The following is a 24500-nucleotide window of genomic DNA, read 5'->3' as shown; positions in this document are numbered from 1 at the left end:
GAGCTATCAAGACATGTCAAAAATAGTTATTGACAGAAAGGAGGACTGGGAGTACTTAGAGAATCTGCACTTTTATAGATTGGCAGTTGTGATGATAGCTATCGTCAGGCATAAAGGACACTGTCTAATGTATTGTCAAGATTATTCTGAAATTCTATTTAAGAGCTGAGGGCAGAGGGTTATCCAAAGAGAGGATGCTAAGTGACAAAGAAGGGCAGTGCCGCACTTGGAGAAGGCATCGTCTGGAAAGGGCTCTTCTAGATGCTGATGGACTCACAGAACGAGAAGTGGGGTGGGCCTGAGCGTCTTCCCAGAGGGCTGCTGTGGGGTCTGAGGAGGAGGTTCCTTCAAAGGCAAGGCCTTTCCCCGCTGGCCACCTTGGGGATAGAATAGGGGGCTCCTGCTCTTCTAAATGGAAGGAGGAGCCAGTGAGGTGAGGAGAAATGGGGAGACCAGGAGGACGAGAGCCCATGAGATGCCACTGCAATGTGGTGGCTGAAAAGCAGAGCGGGACTGCCTGCGGGAAATTTCCAGATGCTTGCTCGCGTGGTGAGCTGTTTAATCTTTCTTCATATCTACCCTCGAAGGTGTCCAGGCTCCACATGTACGAGCCATTTCTGTTTCAGTTCTTAAAAAGCAGTTTATTATGAACATTTTCAAACATAATCAAATGGAGGACGAGTGGTGTGATGAAGCTCACGCACCCGGCACCCAGCACAAGCCATTTTATATGAGCCTTTTTAATTTGTGAGAATCACAGCGAAGAGACCGAGTCCCATTGATAACCTCTGCAAGTCTTTAGTTTCAGAATTTTAACATTTTATACCCAAAGGGTTCTGTCACTGTCCCTGAGAGTGGAAAACCCACCTGTAATAATGCTTCTCAGTCTAAACATTATCATTGAACTATTCCAAAATCCTACGATAAGTAACACTAATCACTTTGTGTGGAATTTCAGGCAATTTACAGAATAAAATAGAATCTGACATTATGGAATAAGCATTTGAAATTCAGCCAATTTCACTCACAGAGCACAGACATTTAAAAATCAGAGACCAAGTTGTTTTCCAAACACAAGCCAGGTCAATGTTTCCACCTTTCTAGCTCTCTGGCTGGCACGTGGCAGAATGACTACATGCGCACTTGGGCCCCAGCTCAGGGTCTCCTGCCTCTCTCAGGAAGCTCTCTCCCACCAAGAGTGCTGGTTCTAGATCTTCTCTCTTCTGCTGCTCCTTTGCTGATAGAAAGTCTTTTTACTCCAGCTAAGCCACTCAGCCCTTAACACGTGTCTGCTGGAAGAGAATGCCGGAGCTGTGCCCAGTGCTGCAGCCTCTGCCCTGGTGACCGGGTCTCCCTACTGGGCTCAGGTCGCTGCTCTCCCTACCCACGCCCGCCCTCTGCCTTACGCAGCGGAACTGACTTTGCCTGCCTCGGCTTCCCCACCTGCAGGAAGTCTACTTTTGTAGGTAGAAAATGATAAGGAGAAAGCAGAAAGTCTGTTAACGGGTGTTAGTAGGCCTCATTGTACAGTCTGCCCGTCACGATTTTGGAGATGAGGATCTACGCCGGAGGGTGCAGAAGCACTGACCTTGTAACCCAGGACTTCAGATTCGTTGGCCAGTGGCGTGACGGGCTCCCAAGCCAGGGCCACCTGAGAGCCTTGCTGCTCCCACCTGAGGTTGCCAGGAGCTTGACTAGGGGCTGGAAAACAGAAGGTGAAAGAGAACTGACCAGGATTCTTGAAAAACGTTTCTTTACTGAACCCCTGTGAGTATTTTTGTCTTTTCCTGTCTCTAGTAGTTGGGGGCCCCCCAGGCCTCCTTCCAGCTGGGGTCACGGAAGGAGGGCTGTGCTCCAGCAGTGTCCCCTAAGTGTTTGAACCTGAGTCCTTTTACCTCCCTTCTGGGTCAAGCTCGCTTAGCCTTCTTTCGCAGGAACTTAACCTTGATCTCTCATGAAGGCAAAATACCCTGAGCTGGTTCGGAGTTAAAATCTAAGCACTCAAGCAAACCTAGGAATCAAACCTCTTCAACTCTGCGTGTTATGTGCCTCAGTGGCTTTCGGAAATGCTAAAAGTGCTTCCCTTTTGGTCTGAAACAAACAAAAAGCCCAGGTAACTTACGGGATTTTTTGGTGGTTGCACTCACTTCACTGCTGGGTGGCCCGTAGCCGGCTCCGTTGTAAGCCCTCACTGTGACGTGGTATAACGTGTCTCCTTCTAGTCCCGTCAGGATGACGGAGGACTCGTTCCCCCTCGTTTTGACTGTTTCTGCAGCAGCTTCTTGTTCCGTGTCTTTCCGGTAACCAACCTGTCAAGACATCACATGACAGATTAAAACTTTCCTTGGGATTGCTTGAAGTCTTTTTTTTTTGGCTGTTGTTTGATCTTCCCCTCAATTTCCCCCTAGCCACCCCAGGAAGCAACTCCTCCTCTATCTCCAATTACAGGCCCCACTGATGAGACCAAAACAAGGCCTTTAACTTGCCTGATTTGCATTTGTATCAACAGCAACACCAGTGGAGTAATCGGAAAAGCAACACAGGGCCACCTTACAGCCTGGCATTGCTTGGAAGGAACTGAAAATGTACCCCGACATGAGGCGGAATCACTCAAGGAAAGTGAAGAAGTGCCCTTCTCTATGGGTTATCAGAGCCACTCGCCGTTCAAAGCCACGAAGCTTTGAATGAACTAAGAGCCACGGGCACTGTTCCTCCTGGGCTCCACATGAAGGTGAATGCAGCTGTACCAGTTAACGGAGAAGTGGCGGAGTGGTCTGACCTAGAGGACGAGCACTGCTGGCGCGGGACAGGGGGGCAGGACCGCACAGCCTTCTGTCCAGGCACTTCCTGCCCTGAGATGATCTTTCCTGCCTGGGAGTTCAGCGGCTGGTTTCCTACTCAACTGATCTTTTGTGTGTCCAGTTTAACACTTGGTAGTTAAGGCTTGCCCAGTTCAGACAGTAGAACTTAATCGTACTTAAGCACATAAAAGAGTAATTCTTTTGTTCCCTATTTATTATTGCGGTCAAAGTACGGGATGGCTGCACCCACTTCACCCTCCTGCAAGCGCTTTGTCTACTGAAGAGGCTGGAAGCCAGTCGCCCCATTCCCCAGGCTCTCTTCAGCTGGGGCTGCTGCTGGGGAGATGGCAGGAAGGAGTTGGTGTGGAGCTGGAGGACATGCTTGACCATCTTTCAGCCTGCCGTTTCCCACTGTGGATACACAGTGGCAGTTTGATATTATTTATGGAAGAGATATTGATTATATTTGTAAATGGGTGTGTTTCTCTGGGCATAATACCCTTTGACTGATTTAAATGCAAAGGCCTTACATTTACTTGATTAAATCAAGATTAGGGCTTTGATTTGACCACATCATTAGGGTGACTCAGTTTGAGTCCCCACCACCTTTGTGGGCTATATAAATGGATAATCAAGGAGACAGGGAAACAGATACTCAGAAGTAGATACACAGAGGAAGTGAGACAGCTCCACAGACATGGCAGGGGCCCTGGGAAGAGAGATGAGCCATTCTCCTGATGGTTTACAGCTGACCTTGTGAAGAGACCAGAGCAGCTGGGCCTGGAAAGAAATGAGCCCTGAGAAGAGAGCTGAGCCCTATGCCAGCTGAGATCAGAAGAAGCTGGACCCATGGGGCCTTCAGATGGAAGAGGAAGGCTGAGCCCTCATAGACGTTGCCCGCCATCTTGCTTTGACATATGGTAAAAGAGTTTTGTAAGGAAGTAACCTGGATTTGAACTCTTCAGGGTCTTATGACTGTACACTTTTACCCCAAATACAAACCCTTTATAAAAGCCAACAGATTTCTGGTTCTTTGCACCAGCACCCCTCTTGGCTTACCTCTAGGCTTTGATCTCTCAGGAATGAGCATTTGAATCACCACACCCTGTAGCCTAGGTGCTGGTAAAAGCAAAGGACCAAGAAGTGGGTAAAGGAGGAAGGAATCTATAAATTGCCACCACGGTTTTATGCAATGAAGACTAGTAGTTACCCATATTTTCTTCCTTGTAATAGTTTGTATATATTTATAAGTGATAAATAACTTGGGCCTCTATATTCTTTCTGATACTTTATGTAGTGTGTTGTTGGTAGTTAACGTTCTAGCATAGTTCATTAAAGTAGGAATGAACTTTCACCCTGAGACTGGGGAACTGACTTACGGGACTTTCTTTGGCTCTTCCTTTTGGTTAGAGTGTGTGAGCACATTTTCAATTGTAAAAGAAACATATACATTGTGTCTTTGTGGACATTGCTGCTAACTGCTGTTTTGCAAAGTTGTTGTGTAGGGAAAAGGGTCTGTCGAAGTAGAGTAAGCAAAGGGGTTTGATAGACTAGAACTCATCATCCATTTGCCTTCATTTTAATGGATCTTTCTGCAATGAAAAGGCTGGAAGCTAAAAAGTTGTATTTCCAAGACTATTGCAATTAAGGCTCTGGATATGTGTTAGATTTGGCCAATCAGATGCACGTGCATGAGTTTGAAAACAGAAGAGAGATGGAGTCTGAGCTCCATGTGAAGCCGATGGCGTCCTGCTTTGTAGAAGGCATCAGCCTATTTCTTTGTGGTTTGGCTCTGCAGAATGAGTCATTCTTGAAAACCACCCTGGAGTCTGGTATTTTAGCTCATTCGATAATTCTGTAAACTATTTGATACCTGTAATAAAAGCATTTCTGCTTAAACTAGAGTAATTCAGATTTTTGCAACCAATCCTTCATGACACATCTACATTAAAAATAGAAGGCAAATAATTATCAAATTCCTATTTCTAAGCCCTATCTTTTCAGTGAAATGAACAAGCATATAGCTGAATGACTGAACTTCAGAATTTCAGAAATCTGTTTGATTAACACTGTCTTTCATATGATTCTGGTTCCATTACTCCCAATTCCAAGAAGTGGCTTTTCTTGTTTGATCTCTGAGCACATTTTTAACTGAAAAACAAAACCAACTAAATTATTTTTAAAATTACAATACTGGCTAAGAAGTCAGTGGATGACCAAATTCCCTTTTCAGTGATATATTTCATTTCTAATTCTGTTTCAATTTTCTTTAGTTGTTTAGACTATCTTAAATAAAATTAAATATATATTTTGAGGCACTTTAGTGTAACAAACAAATTGCAGATTTTGATACAAATACAGATTTAGATACAAAGTCTGGACTTCTAAATACTGAATGTTTAATATTCTGACTCAACACTACCAAATGAAACATCCAAAATAAAAGATACAGTGTTTCCTAAATAATTGATTTTGAGGAAAAAGCAAATTCTCGCCTCAACAGCTGAAACCCAGAAGGGACATTTTAAAAATCCACATATTAATTCTCTTCCCAGCATCTGGAATGAAAAAAAAAAAAAAAAAAAAAGAATGGAACAGTTGCTACTTCACAGTGAAATGATATTTAGTTAGCAATTTTTTTTATGGGGAAAAGGGTAAAACTGAATACATATTTGGAGTATAAAAAAGTGCTTCTTAAGTTGGAATTGAGCTTACATAGTTCTTACAAATTACAGACATCTTCTAAAGTTGAATTTTCCTCTTCATTTGATTTTTTTCCCTTTAGATATAGATCTTATCAACCCATGAACTTTGAATTCTCAACATGAGATCACTTGTAAAGAGGTTAAAAACCTTAATAAAGACATAAATATTACAAATTGGAAGAGTAGATAACCTATTTAATTTGCTAAATACAAAAATATCAAATACGCTAATGCATGTCTTCAGAGGTCCTCACTGCCTCAAGCAGGGGAGCGCCTGAGGACTCTAGAGCCATCAGGACACTCTAGGTAGGGCAGACAACCCCAAGAAATTGGCACCCTGTGGGGGCCTTACTGGAAGATATGACAACCTATCTCTCCAATATATGAGTTTGACTCATTTATAATTTTCCTCCGTATGGTTCTTCGGCCCCTTTTATCTGAGCCTATAATTAAATATATGTCCCCAGAGACTTAAATCTTCAGTCTGTTCATTTGCCGGTGGAGCCCTGAATCTCAGCAGAGTTGCAGCCAACACCTACTCTCTAGTTACTTAGACTCATCCAGGACAACAACCAAAGGATGATGATGGACAATGTCCATCCCCCAAAACCAGAGGATCTATAACTGCAAGCAAGACCGTTCCATCCATCTGCCCCATGGGATCTAAGCATCTGCTTAATTGGAGGCAGAGTAATCACCATCCCGAAATCCTTAAGACTGAGGAATGAACAAATGTAAGGGGAAATGTCACTATGGGCCAAAGTAGACTGATTATTATTCTAACAACGGAAGAACTTGTAACTCTGATATAAAGACAGTGGTCCCCAGAGGTTTGAGGGGAGGGAGGGGGAAGAACAGGTGAGACATGGGGTACTTTGGGGACACTGGAATTATCCTGCATGACATTACAATGATGGATACAAGTCATTATACATTTTGTCAAAACCTATAAAATTGTGTGGTGCCAAGTGTAAACCACAATGTAAACTACAGACCATGGTTAGTAGCAATGTTTCACCATGTGTTCATCAACGGCAACAAATGTACCACACTAAGGAAAGATGTTGTTAATGGGGGAAAGTGTGAGGGGGATGGGGTGGGGTATATGAGAATCCCTCATATTTTCAATGTAACTTTTACATAATCTAAAACTTCTTTAAACATTAGGAAGAAAAAGAGGTTAAGAACATTGTTAAAGATATAAATATTAAAAATTGGATGAGTATATAACCTATTTACAAGTGTTACAAGTATATAACCTTATACAAGTGTTCCTATTTTTGTATCCCTTCCTATAATTTCTTTACGTATATTTATATGATTATAATACTGGACTTATAATTTTACATCAACCGTTTACATTCTGCAACATAATGACACAAAATTTCCTATTAAAAAAATAACATTCCATCATATGCCTTGATACGATATATTATTTAACCACTGTCCTATCATGAAACTTTGGAGTCACTTCCAAATTTTACTCTTCTAATTAAAATGGCACCATGAATAACTTCATGTTTATTGTTTTCTACATGTTAGGTTAATTTCCCAGAATAGAATCCTAGAAAGGAGATTACTGGGTCTAAAGTTATAAAAATTTGTACAGCTCTTGATATATCGGTCACACTGGTTTTCAAATAGCTTGTTCTCATTTTCATTTCCAACAAAAATGTATGGATCCAGGAGATTTACTCTACCATTACAAACTCTAGGGCAGAACATGGGTTTGAAGGCTAAAAGGTCTATGTTTGCATCTTACCCTGCTATTTGTAAACTACATGTAATGACAAGTTACTTAACCACTGAATCTCTATATCCTTTTTTAGGAAAGAAGCAGAATACCAATGACTTCAGTTTGATGAATTATTTTCAGACAGTCCCTCTTTTGACATTAAACTATTTGAACTTTTCTATTTCTTACTGTGCTAATATTTCTGATTTTTAATTATTACATCTATTGTTTTATTTTCTGAATTTGTCTCTCAAAATTATTTTTATTTAAAATTGTAATGGACTATGATATTACTAATGGCAGGTGAAAAGCATGGATTCTACCCTGAATATAAGTTGTGAACATTCCCTTAAGTCTTCAGCCATAAATGTAATCATTGAAAAATTCTTCCTAATATTTGTCTTCTCCTATCTTTTTTTTTGCTATGGGCTAGTTTTTTTTTTTTTAAACAACTCTTTTATTAGCTCCTGTATTCACTTATTTCTATATCTTAAATTGTGTTCAATGATCACTGCCCAAATCAATATTATACTCCCTGGATTTAATAGATGGAACTCTATTTTCTGGTATTATTTACTGTTGCAGTAGAAAATCTGATTTAGTACCTTTGGAAGTAACATAATCTTTCTGTTAGATAGCTTACAGTTCTTCAAACAAACAAACAAATTGAAATGTATTTTATCCAGCCTGGAGTTTTAATTCAATGATCTGTTCAAAAATATTTTTGGAATATGTATTATTTACCAAGCAGTGTGTTTAAGACCCAAGTAAGGTCATTCCTTTGGTAAAAACCCTCCATGGGCTGCCCATGGTACTTGGAATAAACTCTGGATGCCGCACACGGCCCTCCAGGTCTGATATGTGACCTCTGTGTGCTTCCGCAGGCACATCTCACGTCTCGTCTCACTTTGCTCACAACCCTCCTACAACAGGGACCTCACACTTCTAGTCACCTGCCCGGTTCACAGCCTTTGAACTTGTGTTGCGCTCTGACTGCAAGTCCTTTCTGCCGTCCTGCAAATGGCCATCTCCTTCGCGTGCAGATCGCAAGCCAACTGAGCGGCCTGCCCTGGCCAGTTCTCTAAAGAAGCCGCCCTTTTCCTCGTCACTCTCTTTCATGTTATCCTGAGTTGCTTATTTTCCACCACTTTCATTATTGCTAATTATAAGCATTATTAGATGAAATTATCCAAATTCATCTGCTCACTTCTTGCTTTACGTAGGCCAATAGAAAGCACTCAATAACTTCTTAATGGATAAAAGGTGGCGATGTGTAGAACAGACTGGAAAAGGTCTGGAGCAGGTACAGGAAGAGCAGTTAAAAGGGCCTTTTGGACAAGAAATGAGGGATTATGGTGGTAGCCATGAGAGATATGGATGGTGTCGAGATACCTAGAAGGCCCAGTTGACACACGTTGGAGATGGATTAGTTATTGGGCTGATAATGAAGGACTTGTTAAGATTGACTAAATAATTTCAACATTTCTTGAAACACTGGGATTTCTCCATCTTAAATTTAGGGATTGGGAGCAGAGGTGGCTCAAGCAGCTGAGTGCCTGCTTCCCACATATGAGTTCCTGGGTTCAATCCTCAGCCCCCGTTTATCAAAAAAATTAAAAAGAAAAAAAATTAGGGATTTATTCTTTGGTTGTCATTGTTTTCAGCAGGTTGTTGTTGTATTTTTAAAGATCTTTTTAAAAGGCTTGTTTCTTTTTATCACCTTTTCCCCATTTATTCTATCTTCTTTGTTTATGGAATGAATCTCTTCCGTCCTTCGTGTCTGCATCTCCTATCTCACTTCAAAATAAAATAAAAACTCTCCTTACTCATTTACTTTGCATTTTGGAAACATTTCTTAAGTTTGTACTCTGAAGCATTGGTTTAAATATTTACTTGTACAAAGTTTCCATTTTACTACTTCCAGTGAAGATTTTATTTTAGTTACTTTTGTTTTGATTTTATTAAATTCTTTTCATATCCTGGATTTTTTCAAAATATTGAAGCAATATTCTCTTTTATCTCATTGAGATATAGAATTATATGTCTAAAATTTTCCATCTGATTCATAAATAAAATCTTTTATAGAGGAAGGAATTCATGCTGAGCCTTATCATTTGTTTCCTTCTTTCTTGTGATATTTTTCTTCTGTTTAATCGCCCTTGAATCCTAGCTGACTATCCTTAATGGTGTTCTGAAAAGGTCTCGAAGGCTAATTTGCATGGGGAGACTTCCATTTCTAGACTCTCTTCCCAGACCAGTGGGCTATGCTATGCAGGTAGATGCCAAATCATTGCTTTTAATTATAAGCCTCCACTGATATTCTTTAGATAACACAGAGAAATCCACCCAGGCTTGGGATGAGAGATATAGCTTCATGTGTGTGACGATAGTTTGTTTCATTGAAAAAAAAGATAAAGGAAAAGGAGGTCAGAGGCTATTTCGATGCTTGCTTGAACCTAGAAAATGGGATTTTGAGGCTGGGTCATTGCACAAAGATGAAAGGAAGGAAAAGAGAAAGTATTAATAATGTTTCGTTTCACTCATTCTGGTGGTAATAAGGACTCTGTTCTCATGGTTTTATGTGTATTTTAAGAGGAATGAGGGGATGCTGGCTTTACATGCTTTAATTCAATTCACTGCCTTTCCTAAATACAAAAGTTGTAACCAATGTAAACTCAGGGTTATAAGGCAGACATTTCACTTGTCAACTTTCTGGAGTAATTTCTTGCTTTCAGCTAAACATTAGAACCCTGACTAAAAAGACAATATCTGAAATGTCTTTTTTTTTTTGAACATGAAATTTTTTATGGTCTTTTAAAAAAAAAAGATACATAGATCACACAAAACGTTACATTAAACAATATAAGAGGTTCCCATGTACCCCATCCCCACCCCCCCTAATCCTCCCACATCAACAACCTCTTTCATCATTGTGGCACGTTCACTGCATTTGGTGAATACATTTTGGAGCACTGCTGCACCACATGGATTATGGTTTACATTGTAGTTTACACTCTCTCTCCCAGTCCATTCAGTGGGTTATGGCAGGATACATAATGTCCAGCATCTGTCCCAACAATATCATTCAGGACAACTCCGAGTCCCAAAATTGCCCCCACATCATACCTCTTCTTCCTCTCCCTGCCCTCAGCAACTCCCATGGCCACCGTCTCCACATCAATGCTACAGCTTCTTCCATTGTGACAGTCATAATAGTTCTATAGTAGAATACCAGTAAGGCCACTCTAATTTCTCTTTGGCAATACTGAAGGTCAGCCACGCCCCCCTACGGAGGGCTTCACGACCCTGTGCCCAACAAGGGCGTCTTTCATGGAAGACGCTGTGGCGGAGGGAACATCTCTGCTTACCTCTATTTAGCTGAGCCCAGGTTCCTACCTCCTGAATTTACCACCACATTTGGTTCCTAATTTGGCTATACCCTGAGAGATGCTGGCAGCAAGGATTACTAGATTGCAGGCATATTCGTTGCTTTGTGCCCAAAGGTAATTTTACTACAAAGGGTGCAATTAATAAATAAAAATAAATAATGCCTAGTTAAACTTTTGAATATTTATGAGGCAGCTCAGCTGTGATTAGAAGATATGAGGTGAGGAAATTTAAAATGTAGTGGAAACATAATAATGGATAGTTTACTGAATAACTGTGTTTATTTTAGTAGCTGCCACTACTATCTAAAGAAAACATACTAAAGAAGATTGGTTATAAATATAACTGAATTTGTTCTTGACACATGTATTTCAGAGTTAGGTTTTTGACAAATGTTAGTTTCTTTTTCTTCTTCCTCTTCTTTCTCTGAATGTTCTAAAAGATACCTTACTGAAAAGAAAACATTTTGGGAACATTTTATTATAACTCATGTACTTGTATATGTTTTGGGAGATGAGTTGTATACATAATAGGCTCTTAATACATATTAATTGAGTTAAAGAATGTATGTTTAGATCTGAAACAATACTTTCAGGTAGAAGAATATTACACGTATTTAATACCAATATTCTAAGTATTAGGGGATGTATAGTCTTAATGTATATATCAAAAAAGAAGAAAAGCCAAAAATCAATGCTGTGTCCCTCTTAAAGGGCTTAAAAAAGAAAGGCATATTTTAAACCCAAATAATGTAGAAGGAAATATAAAATAAAGACATGAGCAGTAGTTAATGAATTAGAAAACAAACAAACAAAACCCCAAATAAAGTCAAAGTTAATTCCTGGAAAAGGCTAAAACTGTAAACCTCCAAAAAGACTGATTTAAAAAAATGGGAGAAGACATAAATGACCAATATCAGAAACAAAAAAGAAAGTAATACCACTGATATCAGAAATATAGAAAGATAATTTAGAAATGGTGACTGAGGAAAGTCATTATGTAAATGCTCCCCCAGATAAGAAATAAAATATCTCAGCAAGCATCCAAAAACAGATAGCAGCTAGAGGAGAGTTTACTCTTAGAAAAGCTGAAATGTCAACAGGTAAGAGTTATGTCTGTGGCTTTCTTTATGAGGGTGTTCTCCATTCACCAGGGCTAAGGTAGCAGAAAACTGCAGCCTTCCTAGCTGCAGGTAGCAGAGGACAAGGCTCAGTACAAAAAGAGCAGCTGGGAAGGTAAGGGTATTCAAGAAACGAGAGAATTACTGAAATTGTAAGACCCAAAATATGAGTAGAAACTACTCAGATCCTTGACTGCAGGATATTCTTGCACCAGGAGAAACCTTGGGGACTTGATTAACAATGTAGACAGAGACTAGGAGAAGTCTTCTTCCAAAAGACAAAGTTGCTTGAGATGACATTTCTGCCACTTTTTAAATGGAGTGTATTCCTCAACTTTTGTGTGCCTAGAAAGTAGAAAGGAGGTAATTTTTAAGAGTATGTTTATTTTCATGATGTGTTATGAAATATGTTGGGTAAAGTGAAAAAATAACTGAAATTTATGTCAAAATAATACAGAATGAATAAGTGAGGTTAAATATGAAATACTTTCCATTAGTTCATAGTCATTGAAGCTGAGTGTTGAGTAAATAGGAATCCACTAATCTATTTTGTGTATTTCACGTGTGTTTATATATTTCATAAAAAAAAGGTAAAGAAATTTAGGTTAAATGAAAAACAAAGATAATAGTTACAATAGCATCAAAAAAGAAAATAGGGATAAATCTAAGTCCTATATTGATGAAGATTAAAGAAGACCTAAATAAAGAGAGGGATATACCCTGAGCATTGATTGGGAAACTCACTATTATGAAGTGGATAATCCTCTTAAAATATCTTCATAGAGTCCATGTACTCTCAACTAAACTTCTAGCAGGTTTGTGTGTGCATATGTATGTGAGGGTGTGTGTGCATGCGTGAAAATTAATCAGATGATTCTAAAACTTAGATGGAACTTCAAAGACCAAGAATACCCAAGGGGACCCATGCTGATCAAGATGGCAGAGTGAGACACTTCTGAGCTCCCTCCCCCAGGAGAATCTTTGAACAACCTGCACGAACAGGCAGAAATATCTTTCTCAAATCTGCAGAAAACAGTTTAAGGACAGTGGAAACAGGATGAGCACTGAATCAAGACAAAAGTCACTTAAAAATGGCAGGATATGATGGTCTCCTGCCCAGTCATTCCACCACGCCTCCCTGGCTCAGCAAGGAGCCAGCCGTGCTCCCAGTGGATCCCTAGTCCTGGATTTAGGAAAGTGGAGTCACTGCCGAGCATACACCGGGAGCATGTATACATGGCCCAGCCTGTCTGGTGGTGGCCTGGGGGACTCGCTGTCTCAGAACCAAGCCTACGTGTAGAAGATAGTTCACTGAGCCCTCCTACAGGATGCGGTGGGGCAGCAGTCAAGCCATACTGCCTGGGTCAAGGGATGGCTGGCTTTTGGTCATAGGGTGCAGTGTCTGGGACCAAGGAAACTGTTTCTTAGGGAAGAGGGGGGATTTGTATCACTGCAAACAGGGGAACTCCTAGGGCCAGCATGCATGCCCAAGACAAGTCCCATGTGCAGAGAGGATCAGGGAGACACCGGTGCTTTGACCAAGTGCTATTCTCTAAACTCATTGCACAAATAAGCCCTGAAGGTGAATCTGCACAGACTGGGGAAGGTGTTTTCTTTTTTCCCTTTGCTTAAGGAATGGATGCCTCTCAGACTAAATTCCAGTGAAAACACATGAAAATACTAAAATGTTCAGGTTTCAACAAAAGATTATGAAACATACAAAGAAATGGGAAGTGATGGCCTAGGTAAAGAAACAAACTAAGGCATTAGAAATCATCAGTTAGGAGGAACATATATGGGACATAAAAGGCAAAGACTTTACAAAAATGTTCCTATTTAACATAAAGAACTAAAGGAAAATATGGCCAAAGAACTAAAGGAAATTGTTTGATAGATGAACACAGAGAAAATGTCAGTAGAGAGATAGAAATTATGAAAAGGAATCAAACAAAGCTGAAGACAACAGTAACAGGAGTGAAAAATTCCTTAGAGTGTTTTAGAAGATTGGAGCTGGCAGAAGAAAGAATCAGTGAAGTCGAAAAGAAGACAATTGAAATCATTCAGTCTGAGGAGCTGAAAGAAGAAAGAATGAAGAAAAGTAAACAGAGCCTGAAAACCCATAGAATACCATCAAGCATACCAATATTTGCATTGTGGGAGCCCCAGAAGGTCTATACTGTGTGTTTGTATATTCCCACAGTTAAAAAAAGGAAAGAAAGAAAGAGCAACCAAGAGTCAACAACATGGCGGTGGACTTAGCTCAGTGGTTAGGGCATCCGTCTACCACATGGGAGGTCCGCGGTTCAAACCCCAGGCCTCCTTGACCCATGTGGAGCTGGCCAATGCACAGTGCTGATGCACGCAGGGAGTGCCATGCCATGCAGGGGTGTCCCCGTGTAGGGGAGCCCCACGCACAAGGAATGCGCCCTGTAAGGAGAGCCGCCCAGCGTGAAATAAAGTGCAGTCTGCCCAGGAATGGTGTCTCACATGTGGAGGGCTGGCGCAGCGGGATTACGCAACAAAGGGAAGCACGGATTCCCGTGCTGCTGACAACAATATAAGTGGACAAAGACGACGCAGCAAATGGACACAGAGAACAGACAACCAGGGTGGGGGGGGGTGGGGAGAGGAGAGAAATAAATAAATAAATCTTTTGAAAAAAAAGAGTCTATGACAATGAAATACAGTACATGACACTGGATGTGGTTTTAAAAGGGAGAAGAAAAGGTTGAAAGGGACATTATTGGGACATACGAAAAATTTGGAATATTGACTCTAAGTCTAATATCAATATTTAATTTCTGGAACTTGATGACTGCACTTAAGGTGGTTACATGAGTGCATATCCTTGTTCTTAGGAAATGTACTTGCATTAATAAGGAGCATGATGTACACAACCTACACTCAAATGCTCAGAAAATGCCTAGTTAGCTAGCTAGAATGATACAGAATGTTAACACTGGTGCATCTAGGTATCTGAAGGAGGGTAAGGATATATTGGGGTTCTTTGTATGGGGTATCTGTTATTTCTGTAACTTCTTGTAGGTTTGAAAGTATTTTAAAATAATAAGTTTAAAAAAGTAAGGGGAGAGAACATAATAGAATATCCATGTAAACTTGGAAGGCAGTGAAAAGGTGAGAAGATCTACTTTATTGGATATAGAGACAACATAGTTACCATTATTATTACTGTGTAGTAATGGCACAAAGATAGACAAATTGACCAATGGAACAGAAGAGAGGTCCCATAAACAGATACACTTGACTTAAGACAAAAGTGAATAATATAACAGAGGAAGAATAGATTTTCTATTTAAAAAAAAGTTCTGGGAAGTGAATTTGGCTCAACTGATAGAGTGCCCGCCTACCATATGGTAGGTCCAGGGTTCAAACCCAGGGCCTCCTGACCTGTGTGATGAGCTGGCCCTCGCCCAGTGCTGATATGCGCAAGGAGTGCTGAGCCATGCAGGGGTGTCCCCCGCGTAGGGGAGTCCCATGCTCAAGGAGGGCACTCTGCAAGGAGAGCTGCCCCACATGAAAAAAGCACAGCCTGCCCAGGAGTGGTGCTGCACACAGGGAGAGCTGACGTAGCAAGCTGACACAACAAAAAGAGACACAGATTCTCAGTGCCACTGACAAGAATGCAAATGGACACAGAAGAACACACAGTGAACGGACACAGAGAGCAGACAACGGGGGGTGGGGGGGGCGGGAGAGAAATAAATCTTAAAAAAAAAGTTCTATCTATATGGAAAAAAATGAATCTTGACACCCCCTCTCCCATTTTAAACCATATATAAACATTAATCCAAGATGTGTTAGAAAACTAAAAGGGAGAGATAAAACAATAAAGCTTCTACAAGGTAAAATAGGGGAATATCTTTAAGATAAAAATTGTATAAATAAGTTACAAAAGCAATAAACATAAAGATTGATATATTGAACATTGATACATTGATACATTCTTTTCATTCAAAGACACTATCAGTAGAATGAAGCAAGTGACAGATGGAAAATATTTGTGGCATATTTTGCTGACAAAGGACTTGTAGCCATTTTATATAAAGAACTCCTACAAATTAATCAGAAAAAGACAATCTAAATAGAAAAATGTATCTAAGACTTGAATAGGCCTTTCACCAAAGAAGATATTCAAATGAGCAATAAATAATATGAAAAATAATCACCTGCAAATTGAAACCACAATGAGAAACTGTATACCCACCAGAAGGGCTAAAAAATGAAAAAGAGAGATTTAACTATGTATTAATGAGGCTGTGGTGAAACTGGAATTCTCATACACTGTTGGGCTACCTAGAGAACCACTTTGGATAGCTGCTTAGCTGTTACATGCTGTACAGGAAGGAATCCGGCATCCAAATAGAGGCTGGCCTTTGCCCTGGCTCCTGGGAGGAACCTCTGGGATTTCCTGAGTGACCGGGATGCCTTTGTCACTCATGGTGGCCTACCTGACCACACCTGAGATGACTCAGGGTGGGGCTGCACAGGTGGTCTCAGGGCCGGGCTGCCACAGGTAGGCAGGGTGGGGCCGCCACAGGTAGGGCCACCACAGGTGGTCTTAGGGAGGTGATCTCAGGGAGGGGCCGCTGCAGGTGGGCAGGTGGGGCTGGCCAGTGCAGCGTTAGATTAGGAGTTGAGGCTTTGAGGCACATGGCATCTCCCAACCTCTGGGCAGGGGAGGGGGCCTCCACCAGGCAGGCTCTGACCCATCCAACCCTCACAGGATTCTGGGCACTGAGGCTCGGGGCTTGCTGGTCGGCAGCACACTGATGCCCCTGGAGGCCAGGGGTGCTTACTCAGGGGAGAGATCCAGGCCGCACCCTACGCCTCGCCGTTGGGCTGGTTCTGGTTGTAGCCCTTGCTACAGGGAAGTTCTAAGTGTAGGCAGAATGCCTCCCCGAGTTCTGTGAGCCATCCTCGTGAATTAGCAAACCTGACAGGGTCCTGCGAACCCTCGAATCTGTGGCCAGTGGGTCGGAAGTGAGGGTGGCCCTGGGAACCGCTGAGCCCGTCGCTGGTGTCCACAGAGAGGCAGTCCTGTGGGGGACCACGTCCTTGACCAGTGAAGTCTGGGCAGTGTCAGACCTCACTGCATCTGGACACCCTGTGACCCAGAAAGTGGGATTCTAGCAATGGAAGGACTTGTTTCCCTGATGTGGAGGCAGTGGCCACTGAAGGGTCTGAGGGGAGGGAGAGGGAAAAACAGGTGTAACATGGGGCATTTTGAGGACTTGGAAATTGCCCTGAATGATGTTGAAATGATGGACACAGGCCATTATATATCTTGTCAAAACTTAAAAAATTGTGTGGGAGATAGAGTAACCTATATTGTAAACTATAATCCATGCTTAGTGGCAATGCTCCAAGATGTGTTCATCAATTGTAACAAATGTTCCACACTAGTGAAGGATGTTGGTAATGTGGGAAAGTGTGGGAGGGGGAGGCAGTGGGGCATATGGGAGTCCCCTACATTTTTTTAGATAACATTTATGTAGTCTAATTATCTTTTTTTAAATTAAAAAGTATATTAAAAAACAAAACATAACATGGGCAAGAGTGTTCATAGCATCTCTACTTGTAATAGATTCAACTGGAAACAACGCGAATGCCCCCCGGGTGGTAGAGCGCTGCTTAAACTGTGAATTGCGGGGTCTCACACAATGTCATTCTGAGAAAGCATGGACTACAGCTAAGGGAGACAATAGAGATGAATCTTACCATGGCATGTGAAGTGAAGGCAAAAACTCAAAAAGCTTCAAATATGTTACATGATTCCCAAAACTGGCAAAACCAGCCAGTGTTGCTAGAAGTCGGGACAGCAGTCTTTTGGGGGTGAGCAGGAGGCTGAGGTCCCTCCTGGGGTTCTAGGGATGGTCTAGTGTGACCTGGATGGCGGTTACACACGTGTGTTCACTCTGCGGCCATTCACTGAGCTCTCCATTTGTAATTTGTACAGTTTTCCATGACTGTACTTTAGTAAAAACTTCCTTGGATTAAAAAGGTCTTGCTCTTTTTGAAAATAAATTCTTAGCCATTTAGTAATCACAATTAGTAATTGGCATTTTTGTAACACTAAGTATTTTCTTAAGCTTCTTTTTTTCTGTTCAGGCACTTTATAAAATTTATCCATTGCCTAGTATATTAAACAAGCCCATTTCTGTATCTATCTGTTCAACATTCATAAAATGAATAACTTTGTGCCACAAACACATTACTAGGAGCTTAAGATATAGTCCCCACTCATAAAAGGAAGAAGATTTGGGTGCAATTTTGTACTTCTTAAATGGCTGTTTCTAAGAGAATGTGACTAACATTGTTCAAATACTGGTAAAATGAAATTGTATTATACATTACGATTTCATTGTTTTGGTGTGGTCCTCTGTGTGTGCATGTGTGTGCTGTGTAACAAACAAGATGGGGAATGGGAGGATGTTGAGCTCATGGGTGGCTGGGTTAGGGCGGAGAAAACCTGTTTTTAGAAGTGGTGTGGTAAATTCACATCTGTGTCAAGGAGTGATAAAATGGGAAAGACTTCTGAATGGGAAATCATCAACACATATTTGGTTCCTTTTGTAGATAAGAGAATAAATAATTCAGGCAAATAGTCTATATTCTTGAAAATAAAATAGTTAACGTAAAAGTTTTAACAGAAAAAAATTTAAAAAGCTATTTGCATTAGAGAATTTTTCTCCATGAAGCAATGCCTCTAGCAGCAACTATAAACACACACACACATACACATGCATTCACACACACACACACACGTACGCATGCATTCACACACACACGTACGCATGCATTCACACACATGCATTCACACACACACGTATGCATGCATTCACACACACATACACATGCATTCACACACACGTACACATGCATTCACACACACATGCATTCACACACACGTACACATGCATCCACACACACGCACGCACGCATTCACACACACACGTACACATGCATCCACACACACATACACATGCATTCACACACACGTACACATGCACTCACACACATGCATTCACACACACGTACACATGCATTCACACACATGCATTCACACACACGTACACATGCATTCACACACACATACACATGCATTCACACACACACATGTACACATGCATTCACACACTCGGAGTCCACTAAGTAACTGCTTCTGAGAGAACTCTACAGAGTTGCCTTCCAACAGGCTAAGGGAAAGAACAGGTTGAGCAACTGAAATGTACTTCATCAATTTCCTTTTGATCTGCTGATTTTTGAAAGAAATATTTTAGTTAGTCTTACAGGCTATAAAATAACCCAAGAAGGAAGTCTAATGATAGGTAGCTAAAAGTCATTTGATTTAAATCAGAGTTCACAGAATTTTAGGAAAGAAAGGAAAGAACTGGCACCTTATTTTCTTTGTACTATTTACTTTTTTATATTCTTATTTTTTATAGTCATAAAAAAGGGCAAAGAGAATCTCTATGTAAGACAGCTGCTTCCCACATACCATATGAAAAATAGAAATCTTTGTTTTAGCCTTTTGGTGAATTTGGCCTTATTTTGGCTTCTCTTCCCCTTTTAGTTTATATCTGAAATTCCATTTTTGCATGTACATACATCCTCTCTCAAATGTGCTACACAAATTAAACGCAACCTGCCCAGCATGATTCACGTCGGGCAGCAGTGAGGACATTTGTTTCCGTCATCTGCTCTGATGACCCGAGTCAGGTCATAAAGTAACGGACAGCAGCAGTCTTGCTTCTCCTAAGAAATCCCCACCACTTATTTCATAGAGCAAAATGCAATTGGTCTCCTTTCAGTGCAATCAGGGAATGGAAACTGCTCCAGGGATGGGTCTGAAATGCACTTCTGAGTTACTTGTCCTCTGGAAGGCCTAGAGTGGACGCGTGCAAGTCTTGTTCATTCCCAAGAAAAGGAGTTGCTAGGGATGCCTTTTAGGGAGAAATGAAAAATGAGACAAGTTGTTTTGCCTTTCATTCCCTCCCAAGAACGAGCACTAAAACATCCAGAATTGAAACTAGGACATTGTGTACTTTTCTCACTGCTACAATAATATATTGTCACTTCTTGTTGAAATTATTCCAGTCATTAAGATAAAAATATACTTACTAATCCTCTTACAAAAGGCCAGAATAAAGAGAAGCCCTGTGAACTTGGCAGTCGTGGAGAACTTTGTTGTGCAGGCAGAATATGCAATGTAATATTAAAAAATAGGCTCACTGAAAAAAATTTACCTTTTTGAGTTAAGTAAGACATAAATATTTATTTACTAATAAATTTAAGAATATTGAGGACCTTTTAGAGACAGAAGCATATGTCCATACGAACAGAGAAACCGGTACCTCTGCAGGGTACTGGCATGGATTTGTTCCTACCACTGTGTCTTCAGAGGTTGAGGACGCTAACGAATCCAGCAGGAATTATGGACATGCGGACAGTATGGCTACAATGTCTTTCTTTCTCTTTGGTTTACTGAAATCTCTCTTAAACCTCCCTTCATATTGGATTGTGAGGTTTTTGAGGGCAGCATCCAGACGGTACTAATTTTTACATTTTTTATGCCTAGCACAGTGCCTGATAATAAATAGCTGAAAACAAATGCTTGGTAAGTCATCAAACATTCCATTATCACACAGTTTCCATCACCATTCCTCCTTTGGGAAAACTGTAGAAAAGATGATGATATTTGATCTTATCCTTTTGTACTCCCCCCTTCTTGCCAGACTGGCATCTGCTCTGATTTTGTCTGTATATAAATATCCTGGTATGCTCTGAGAGGCTTGAAGGCTCTGCTCTAAGTTAATAGAGATTACTACTCACGGGATACTCAATGCAGACAGGCTCATAAATTCACAACTGCACTTAATAATTTACTTGCACGGACCAATGACAAGGATGGCAATCCAGATGGGACACTCATGGTTATTCATGAATCAAAGTTGTTCAATAAATAGAGCGCATTTTCAATGTTTCATCACGCTGCCTATCATAAACTAGGCCCCATATATCTCCATGTCAATGTTTTCTACATCAGTCTCCGTAGCCATAAAATCTCAAGTTAGTTCCACGTAAGTAATCAAAAGTCTCAAATGTATGGTTCTAAGAGAATGTCAATAAAACTGTTCAAATATTTTACAGTAAAATTAAATGGACTGATGTCTACCCTTTTGATTTCATTCTTTTTCTTATTTCTTCTGCCCATCATTATCGTGAGGTATTGCGTTCCTAGCCTTATAGAAGTTTTTTCTATGTAAAAGCTTTTGTTGAAAAGACCACTTGATTTCTTTCCACCATTGAGTTCTCAGCTAGCTCAACTGTAACATTTAGACATATACATGGATGGACTCACTTAGAAAGAAAAAGGATGACACCACTAAAATGTTCTCAAGCCCCTTACCATTAAAGTCAAACATTTTGAAATTATTTCTTATTTCTCATTGATCTCCCCTATTTTTGTTCTATCGAGGGAAATTTCCCATTTGAAAGTCTCATCTTGACTTCTTTCAACTGTTTTTGTTTGAGGCTAAAATAGTTCTCTGCAGTGGTTGATTAGACTAACTTCTTTGGAGAGTGCAAAAACTCTGTTCAGATGTTGAGTTCCACTCTTGACTTATTCTGATGCCAAAAATGTAGAGTTGTGGTTCTTGTGTGTGTCAAGATGATATGATATCCTACAGGAGACTCAGACACATCCGTAGCAAATAAAGGAGATCTGGACTGACAGCTTTAAATTGAGGGTCTCTCTTCCCAAATTACTCCTGCAGTGACTATTTAGGGAGCAGCATTTTTAAGGGGTATTGGATGACTACAACCTGAAGTAACTAAGCTGACAATGCAAGGACTATTGATTACTTCTTTGATTACTGGAACTTTCTCATGATCACCAGTAACCTCTCAACCCAATAGGAATTTTTATGCTTTTATCTTCCTTGACGCTTTACCAGCTTTAACGACATTCGGCTATTTCCTTCTTTCTGACCAGCTCTCTTTTAGTTTCACTGATACCTCTCCAGTTGGTTTTCCCTCCACCAAATGATCTCTCCTTCACAGTCTACTTTGCTTTCTCCTCTTTGCCTAAATCTCTAGTTTAATGCCTGAGGACCCCAGGACATAGCCGCCTGTCCTTTGTCCCCTCCTCTCCCTTCCCATCCCTACCCCTCCAGTTCCTTTTCTTCCCTCTCTCCCCCACCCCCACTTTGTCCTTAGGTGCTTTAATTCAGTAGCATGGCTTTAAATGCCACCTACATGACTACCACCTGTGCTTTCAGTCTTGATCTCTCAAGTGAACTCCAGACTCACATATCCTATTATCTACTTGACTTATCCTTTAGACTTCTCATAGGCATCAAGACTTAATTTGGCCAAAACAAAACTCTTGATTTTCTACCTTCAAATCTGTTCTTCCTTCACTTCCCCATTTTTGTAAATGACATCACCATTCACCCATTTGACCAAGCCAGCAATCTAGGAATCATCATTCCCTCCCCTCCACATCTGATCAGAGGGATCAGGCTACCTCTAAAATACGACGACTTCTCTCCAGCCGCACTGCTGTGACCCTAGTCCAAGCCAATATCATTTGGAAATTTTAATTGAGATACAGTTCACATAAATACAGCTTACCATTTTAAATGATACAATTCAGCAATTTTTAATTTGTTCATTATCTGGTACAACCGTTACCACTATCTATTCTTGGACATTTCCATCTCCCCCAAAAGAACCCCATACCCATTAGCAGTCAGTTTCAATTCTCCCCTTCTCCTATCCCCTGGAAACCACTAATCTATTTTCTTTCTCTAATGCATTTTCCTATCAGGGAATTTTATATAAATAGGGTCATAAAATATATGACCTTTTGTGTCTGGATTTTTTTCGATTAGCGCTTTTTTCCACTTAGCATAATGTTTACCAGGTTCACCCATGTGGTATATTTCATATATATCCAAGGTCATGTAACAGTTCTTCATTCTTTTACGGCTAAATAATATTCCATATTATTCATACACTATATTTTTTTGTCCATTCATCAGTTGATGAATTTTTGGGTTGTTTCTACTTTTTGTATATTATGAACAATGCTGATACGAACAATCATGTACAAATTCTTGTGTAAATATATGGTTTCAATTCTCTTGGGTATATACCTGCAAGTGGAATACCTGGGACATATGGTAATTTTATGTATAACATTTTAGGGAAACTTTCAAGCTATTTTCCCCAATGGCTGCACCAATTGATATTCAAACCAGCCATGTAGGAACATACAGAGGTTCCTACTTCTCCACATACTTGTCAACACATGTTATTTTCCCTAAAAACAAACAAACATAGCCATCCTAGTGAGTATGATATCTCACGATTTGGTTTTGCATTTTTTTAATGACAAATGATGTGTTGTTGGTCATTTGCATATCTTTTTTGGAGAAATACCTATTCAAATCTTTGCCCAGTTTTTTTCTTTTTTTAGGGGGTATCCAGGATTGAATCCAGGACCTCATACAGAGATAACAGGTGCTCAGGCACTGAGTTACACTGTTACCCTGCCCACTTTTTAATTGGGTTGTCTTTTTATTTTTAACTGTAAGAATACTTTATGTATTCTGGATATTAGACACATATCAAATATATGATTTCCAAATATGTTCTCCCATTATATGTAATGTCTTTTTACTTTTTAAAATAGTTTTCTTTGATGAACAAACTTTTGAAATTTTGATGAAAGTTAATTCATTCATTTATTTATTTTTTGGTTGCTTATGGCATCATATCTAAGAAATATTTGTCTAATCCAAGGATATGCAAATTGAACCTATATTTTCTTATACGAGTTTTATAGTTTTTCCACTTATATTTAAGTATTTCATCTATTCTGAGTAAATTTTTGTATTTGGAATGTTGTTATATGATTACATATTTATAATTGCTGTATCTTCTTGAAGGAATTTTCCTTTTAACAGTATATAATATCTTTGTCTCTTATAGTAATTTTTGTCTTAAAATCTATTTTGTCTGATATTAGTACAGACTTTTCCAGCTCTCTTTTTTTTTAAATTAAATTTTTTTAGGAGGTATCAGAATTGAACCCAGGAACTCATATATAAAGCAGGCACTCAACTACTTATCTGTATCTCCTCTCCTCCAGCTCTCTTTTGGATAATATTTGCATGGAATATATTTTTCCATTCTTACATTTTCATTCTTTTTGTGGCTTTGAATCTATAGTGAATCTCTTGCAGATATTATATAGTTGGATCATGTTTTTAAAAATTCATTCTGTCAATCACTGCCTTTCAATGAAGTTTAATCCATTTATATTTAATGTAATTAATACTAAGGATTTGATGTTTGTTTTTGTATTTTGTTACTTATTTGCTCTGTCTTATGTCTTTTTCTTTCCTTAATTCATTCATTATTGTTTTCTTCTGTATTCTGTATTTATGGTGTGCCATTTTAATTCTGGAGAATTCCTAGAGTTCCCCATCTCTGTGAATGAAAATGCCACTCACTCAGTTTCTGGGGTCAAAAAACTTAGAATTAACATTAATTATTCTCTTTTTCACACTGTACATCCAGTGCATTAACAAATCTTGTCATTTCTCTAGTCAAAATGTATCTTAAAGGACCCAATTCTCATCAAGTCCACAGCTACCACTTTAGTGAAAAGTGACCAAACTGTCCCCTATGTTGGAACAATTGCCTCTCTACTCTTCAAGGAT

At 39.9% G+C, this 24500-nt stretch overlaps 1 protein-coding gene across 2 annotated transcripts in view; it reads right to left on the bottom strand.

Moving 5' to 3' along the window:
* The window catches only part of CNTN5 (contactin 5), a 1236361-nt gene that overhangs the window by 9029 nt on the left and 1202832 nt on the right, over positions 1-24500 (bottom strand). Inside the window, exons 22-23 of one of the 2 annotated variants that reach the window (XM_058289033.2) lie at positions 2148-2309; positions 1589-1701 (exon numbers count right to left, since the gene is read on the bottom strand). In XM_058289033.2, the coding sequence (XP_058145016.1) occupies positions 1589-1701; positions 2148-2309 (275 nt within the window). Of the gene's footprint in view, positions 1-1588; positions 1702-2122; positions 2310-24500 lie in introns of both variants that reach the window. The other variant, XM_058289032.1, reaches the window with a different exon arrangement.

Source organism: Dasypus novemcinctus, chromosome 27 (assembly GCF_030445035.2).
Source record: "Dasypus novemcinctus isolate mDasNov1 chromosome 27, mDasNov1.1.hap2, whole genome shotgun sequence".
NCBI classification, from domain to species: domain Eukaryota; kingdom Metazoa; phylum Chordata; class Mammalia; order Cingulata; family Dasypodidae; genus Dasypus; species Dasypus novemcinctus.
The sequence above is the reverse complement of the archived record's forward strand: the minus strand, read 5'-3'. Positions and strand labels throughout refer to the sequence as shown.